Raw genomic sequence first — 7,370 nt, 5'->3', positions numbered from 1 at the left:
TGGATTTTTGCTTAAATTTTAAAATTGTTTTTGGCTAACTCAAATAAAACATTTTACGATATCACAAAGTCTATAAAATCTGAGCGTATACTTATAAAACCATTCACACCTTTGAATTTATAATATTTACTTATATAAATATTTTAAATAGAGGTATAAATAAGTGATTTTTTTTTTTTTAGTTAGAAATGTATTTCGGAATTTTTTGAAATTTCAGGAATATTAAGTATTATACAATGTATAATTATGTCGATATAAATTAGCTTAATTTTTTAATTTTCGTAATAGTTGGAGAAATATACTCTAATATACATGAGAATTTTTTTTTTCCACCTTTTTATGATAATCCACCATTAATAATTCAAGTCATTCAAGTTGTTTTATGAATATGAAAAGTTTGAACAAAAGTATATAGAGGTTTATTTAAGCAAACATTTTGTATAATAGTCTGTTTTAGAATTATTTTTACTATTTGGTTTTAAATTTATATTTGTATTTTGAAATAGACACATTTTTATTTCGTGGATAAAGGCCGTGGGCTGTTTTGGTCTATGAGACGAATAAATTAATATTACTTATTAATATTATTTACAGAATGATTATTTTGAATTTTCACTATACAAAATATAAATAAAAGAACATCAGATGTATTTGTGAATTTAAGACTGTAATAGTACCTAATATTTTTGTGTTGGCGATTTTATATACCAAATTTGATACATTGTATGCAGTTAAACGGACTCCAGGATTCCAACGTAATAATAAAGGAGTGAAAGAAAAGCGTGTGTGTTATGCTTAGCTGTTTTTATTATATTTTTTAACATAAATTTACAAATTAAATTCTTGTAGTTACAAATATATAAATATTTTTTTCAAATAAAAATATACTTATAACTCATTTACTCGACATATTTTATTATATTTAAGTTAGCTCATGATAATAAAATGTTACAATATCGATGAAATATTCAGCCTCGTATTCTTTATTATACAATTTATTATAGGTACTACAAAAATACAATAGGTACTTGGCATTTTACAAAATATGGATTTTATTTAAAATTTGTATTACAGGCGCGTTAAACTTTTTTTATTTATTTCTTACACACTCAACATAACAAATAGAAATGACCGTTCATAATAAATTGGAAAAGATACATTTAAAAAGTAATAAAATAATGTTAATCGTTTCACTATAAAAATTATACCTGATACAATTACTTTATTGTTTATACATAACCTTTATTTTATATATTTTACATATTTTTGCACGATAGAAGAGTTGAAAAATCTTCAAAAGTTTAAACCAACACGATTGATAAAAAATATTATTATTTACAAAAATTAATACTTAAAAAAATGTATCAAATTTTATACAGGTAAAATTTATCATTAAATTTAACCATTAATATAAAACTACAATAAATAGAGCAATGACCAAAATATAAGTGAAATATTATTAACTTTTATGGGAAATATAAAATCACAATTATTTTAATATCGTAAATTTACAAATGACAACTGTTCAAAACTATTTTTATTTGCATCCAGTGTTAATATATTGATTTAAATTAATGGTGGTAATACATTTATATACTTTGCTTAAAACTTAAATTATATTTCAGACTACGGCATATCGACTAGATGTTTAAATTGATATTGTAAAATATAAGTATTGTAGTTTTCTGCCAATAATTTATATAATTATATAGTGGACATATAGATTTCTATGTGCACAAATATAAATAAAATCTAACCTTACCTTTGATTATGAACAAATAATATGCCTAATTGTACAATTATATGACATTATTTTAGCATGTACATTTAAATATATTATTCAATTCACAAAAATATTTATTAAAAAAATATAAGCTCGGTCACGTTATTCGCATCACGTTACTCGACTCATAGGTCAAATTAGCTAATTAATTATTTTCTTAGTTAGTATGTGTGTAGTTGACTATACAGATAAGTGTTGAAAACTTATATTTATCGTTAAGCTAAATTAAGTTTATATACGTATAATATATTGAGCCTTAACAAAAAAAAAAAAAAAAAAAAAAAAAAATACAGTTATCAAAAATTTTTGATGTCTTAATAATATATTAACATGTAAGACTCATTCAATCATAATTCCCTAGCTTTGGTATGAAGTATTGCAGGTATGATGTAGTTGGAATTCTCAGCTGATATTATGTAATGAAGGTACAATCCAATTTTAAAGTTATTTTCTTAATGTTGTTATTTTGTAATGTCATTATGTAGTGACACATATACAGGATTTTGTCAGTATAGCAGTTTCTGTCAATATACTATAACCTTAACAGACCTTAAGATTTTTTTATTGTAACTATAAGGTTGATTTTTATTTACTATATTTTTATATAGGACAATTTATTTCCATCTTATAAATTAAATTGTATAATTGGATTTATTTTAGAGTATATTTTAAGGTTCCCCGTCCTACCTATTTCCAAAAAAATGAGTCTATATTATTATGATAGATAAATAGTTTGTTAATAATTAATAATTATTTATAACAATTTTAAATTACGAATACATTTTTTTTTTTTAAATCATTTAAAGTTATTTTTTTTTTAAATTGGATATCATTTAATAGTAAGCCCGTAATTCAATAACATAATATCCAATTTCAAATTTGAGTGTAATAAAAAAATTGAATTTATATCGAAAATTGTAATTTAATATTCACGCATTAATACTGAATTATTCATACGATGTGTTCCATGGTGAGTTAATAGAAAGTCCATTAGCTGGCACTATTAAATAATGAGCTAGTTTATTGAACCACATCGCACATAATATAAATAGTTATGATAATATCAAAAATATAATATGCACATTGTACTTATAAATATTATTTATCTATACATTGTACACTCTTTTTATTATCATAAATATTTATATTTGATACAATTATCGCTCAAGTGTATCGTAGATGGAATCATTGGTATAAAAACATAAGGCAGTCAAACGTGATTGTATTAGCGAGTATTAAATATATTGTACCCACATGATTTCGATATGATTAAAAAACCACACAGCTTTCGGTTCTCACGGAATTCCAATGCCCGTGGAAATCTGATTATTATTATATTTCTTAATCATTATTCGACACTTTAAATACCTACATATATCTATGCTGAATATCAACTAGCTATTTGAGTTATTTTAAACAGCGTTAATGCACTATTAATATAACCTAATGGTTGCACTTAAAGTGAAATTTTTAAAAGTTAAATATCAAGTATCTAATTGACCTTAAACTTATATACAATTTTTATGTTTAGAAAATACAATATAACATGAAAGTTTAATCGTAGTAGCTTCGACAATTTTAATATAATAATAAATTAATATTTTCCGAAATAATGTCAATAAGGAATTTGGCTTACGAAAATAGCAAATATTGGATATTAATGAAGATCACAAATTCACTTACATAATGTATAGTGCAGCCAACATAAACTAAATTTAAAAGGTTGAGTGTTAATATTAACACGCAAATGTTATTGTTCCTAATGAATTTCACAGGGGTATTGACAATTTTGACGTTCAATCATTTTTATTGTCACCGTCTCTATTTTTTCTATTGTTAATCACGATGACTCTTGAGTCTTGAGTTTCTTATACATATATCGTAAAACAAATAAATCAAATTAAAGGCCAACTGATGACATGCAAAATAATATCGCAAAACAGCATAATTTTTGTAGATCTATCGATAATATAATTATGAATACCACAAATCGCACACATTCTAACAAATCCGATTTCAGTTAGATTTTAATTATTTTTATATTACACATTCTTAAACAAAATTAAAAATAAATTATTCAATGTTTGTTTTGATGAAGTTATTTTACTTGTTTAGTTTTTAGTAACAAATCAATAAAATAAATTTGTCAATTGAAAAGTGGGTGCTATTAATTTATTTATATTGTCCATAATTTTTTGATAAAAATAAACGAAGTAAAAATTAAAAATGGTGTTTTTTTTTAATATCGATTGAAATTAATGAAATAAGTGGTATTACTTTATTAAAGTTGGATATCTTCTGAAAACCGTTGAAGATTTTTTTAATTATTTTTGAATTCAATAAAATATAAAACAAAAATAAAATTGCATTATCTAGAATAATGTTTGTAGGTATATTAGTATATATTATATATAATATATATTAATTAATCGGTTGCTATAAATTTTAATATTTTTATATATATTTTTATGTATTTTTTAGCGAAAAGAGGAAAATTATAAGTGTCAACAGTTTAAATAACAGGAAAAAAGAAAAATTTTAATTTTAATAAAAATTCCCATTTTACTTGAATTTTTTTTTATGCTTCCGATTATACCAAAAAGTACTAAAGATTTTTAATTTTAACTTCTTTAACACGTTGACCGCCACGTGCCCGCCGGCGGGTATTTGATTATCTTCCGCTGTTTGCCACAGCCTTTTTAGAGAGTTATTAATAAAATGTCACTTCCGATATTTCTTGAATTAATGTTTGGAAATTCACGAAACCGATATCAGTATTCTTATTTTTGCCTCACCTATACGATAATATCATTAGTTTAAATGGGAGCCGGCGGTCACACGGCGTCCTGTTAATACTCGTATTATTTATACGCCAAGTGGTTACCGGAGGTCACACTACGTTTTATGTATAAGTTGATTTTTTTTTGTGAGTAAAACATAATTGTCTTAAGACATTTAATATGAGTTCTCGTCCTAAAAGGGCTAAATTAAATGATGATCTTATAAATCAAATACTTGAAATCGATAATTCTAGTAATTCCAGTGAATTTAGTAATTTTGATGACACTGATGAAGACGCTACGTACAATCCAAATTCTTCCGAGTCTGATGTTGAAAGTGATGTTGAAGGTAAGAAAAAGTATTGTTTTTTTATTTGAAATCTGCTTATACGAGAGAAAGGGGGAGTTGAAAAATAATGTTATATTTAATACAATTGTATTTTATAATAAAAAATAATAGATATAAATTATTAAAAGTATTTTTTACGTATTTAGGCTCGTATAATTTATATTTACAACTAATTTACTTTTTTTAAATTTTTCTATAGAATCTATTAACAATGAAACATTAGATAGTTCACCTATAAGTTATTCGAATACTACAGGTATCGCAATTTGGAATGATGTGACAGGCAAAAATCGAAATAAATTTTTATTCAATAACACATATTCCGGTTTAAAAATTGATATACCCGTGGATTCTTCTGCTTTGGACATTTTTAAATTTTTCTTTACGGATGAAATAATTGATTTAATTGTGGTCGAAACTAATAGAAATGCTGAACAATTTCTATCAAAAACTAGATTGACCAAATCCAGCCGATTCGCTAAATGGGTACCTACAAACGAAAATGAAATACAAAAATTTTTTGGGTTAATTATGTGGATGGGGCTTGTACAATTGCCAGCTATAAGAGACTATTGGTGTAATAGTACTAGGTATAAAAATTATGTGGCACATAAAATCATGCCTCGAAATCGTTTTGAATTAATTCTTCGGTTTTTACATTTTTCTGATAATGAAAAATTTGATGGTGATAAAATTTATAAAGTACGCAATTTAGTTGAAAAAATGATTCACAATTTTCAAAACGTAATGGAACCAGATGAACATTTAGCTGTTGATGAAACTATGGTCCCTTTTCGTGGAAGATTGGGTTTCAGGCAGTACATACCTGGAAAGTCACACAAATATGGCGTGAAATTGTTTAAGTTATGTGGAACAGACGGGTACACATATAATGTGCAAATCTATGCAGGTAAAAGCCAAGTTGACGGGAAAGGGCTTGCGTGCAAAGTTGTGTTGAATTTATGTCAGATGTATTCAAATGCTAATCGGACAATAACCACAGACAATTTTTACACTTCATTACCCCTTGCGTATGAACTTTTGAAAAATAAAACACATTTAACAGGAACACTACGCTCTAATAGAGTTAGGGTACCAGGAGTAACTGATGCTAAGTTAAAACGAGGAGAAATTGTTGGTAAAGAAAATGCCGACGGAATTGTTATTGGTAAATGGAAAGATAAACGAGACGTTACTATGTTGTCGACTCGACACGGCATTGATATGATAGATATGGGTAAAAAAAATAGAATTAACGAAAATGTTGTGAAACCCGAAATTATAATTAATTATAACAAAGGCAAAGCAAGGATTGATTTATCAGATCAACTTTCAAGTTACAGTACGGCAGTCAGAAAATCAATCCGATGGTACCACAAAGTCGCTACAGAAATATTATTAGGAACGTCTGTTGTAAATGCTTTAATTGTATATAATAAAATACACGAAAACAAAATAAAAATTACCCAATTTCGAGAAGTATTGGTTGATCAAATGTTAGAACTAGAAAAACAGAATGAACCTATTATGAATGAACCATCAACATCTGGAAACAAACGATCAAAAAGAAATAAAAAACATTATTTTGAAGAAACTACGGAAAAGTGCAACAGGAATCGAAAACATCGAAAAAGATGCGTTCATTGCTATCAAAGTACAAAAGACGTTGAGGGGACCGCAAAAGCTAGTGAAGTAAGAAAAGTTTCAACATTTTGTACAACTTGTAATATTTATACCTGTATAAATTGTTTTAATATACACCATGCTAATTAATATTTAAAAATTAATATAAATCAATTTATTATTCAAAAAACATGTATTTTATTTTGTTTACTATTTTTTTTTATTTTATCTTTTAATTTTGACGTATATGAATTGTTCAAGTATCCATAATAAATTATAAAAAAAAATTTTTAAGTAATAGAATTGTGTTGTTTAATCATTTATTTCTACACCTTAAAAATATCCAATCGAGGTAAAAAATATACCTTTCGATGTAAAATGTTCTTATCTATTCATTGATAATATCACACGTGTCATAACTTCAGCGCCAGCACAACAAAGTACAATTGAAAATATATAAGAAAATGACAGCCCGCGGTCACATGGCGTATAGGTAATATGGTAGCGTGGCAGCCGGCGACCACATTTTTAGTGTTATCACCCGCCGCCCGATGACCGCCGGCGGTCATATGGCAGTCAACGTGTTAAAATAAAAATTAGATCCAATTTACTATTCAAAACGATTCTAAGAAAATTAAAAAATCAAAGCATTTTTATGGATTACTCATTATGTAAACATCATAAAAAAACTCACACATCGTTGTAAAATCAATAAATTTAATGCACCACCGCTTTGAATCTAAAACAAAAATTTCCAATGAAAATAATGATTATATGAAATTGTTTACTTCTGAACTCGGGATAAATCTTTCATTCGTAGTAGGAGGCAACTAAA

General features: G+C 25.9%; 1 protein-coding gene across 1 annotated transcript; it reads left to right on the top strand.

Annotated features, from left to right (window-relative positions):
* Positions 1-4,743: 4,743 nt before the first annotated feature.
* On the top strand, positions 4,744-6,604 carry LOC112600769 (piggyBac transposable element-derived protein 4-like; the record flags this gene model as incomplete). The annotated part of the gene is made up of 2 exons (XM_025348072.1): positions 4,744-4,912; positions 5,628-6,604. Coding segments are annotated over exons 1-2 (1,146 nt in total), but the record flags the coding sequence as incomplete, so codon positions are not given.
* Positions 6,605-7,370: the final 766 nt, after the last annotated feature.

Source organism: Melanaphis sacchari, unplaced genomic scaffold, assembly GCF_002803265.2.
Source record: "Melanaphis sacchari strain LSU unplaced genomic scaffold, SCAv2.0 Contig704_pilon_pilon, whole genome shotgun sequence".
Lineage (NCBI taxonomy): Eukaryota > Metazoa > Arthropoda > Insecta > Hemiptera > Aphididae > Melanaphis > Melanaphis sacchari.
The sequence above is the reverse complement of the archived record's forward strand: the minus strand, read 5'-3'. Positions and strand labels throughout refer to the sequence as shown.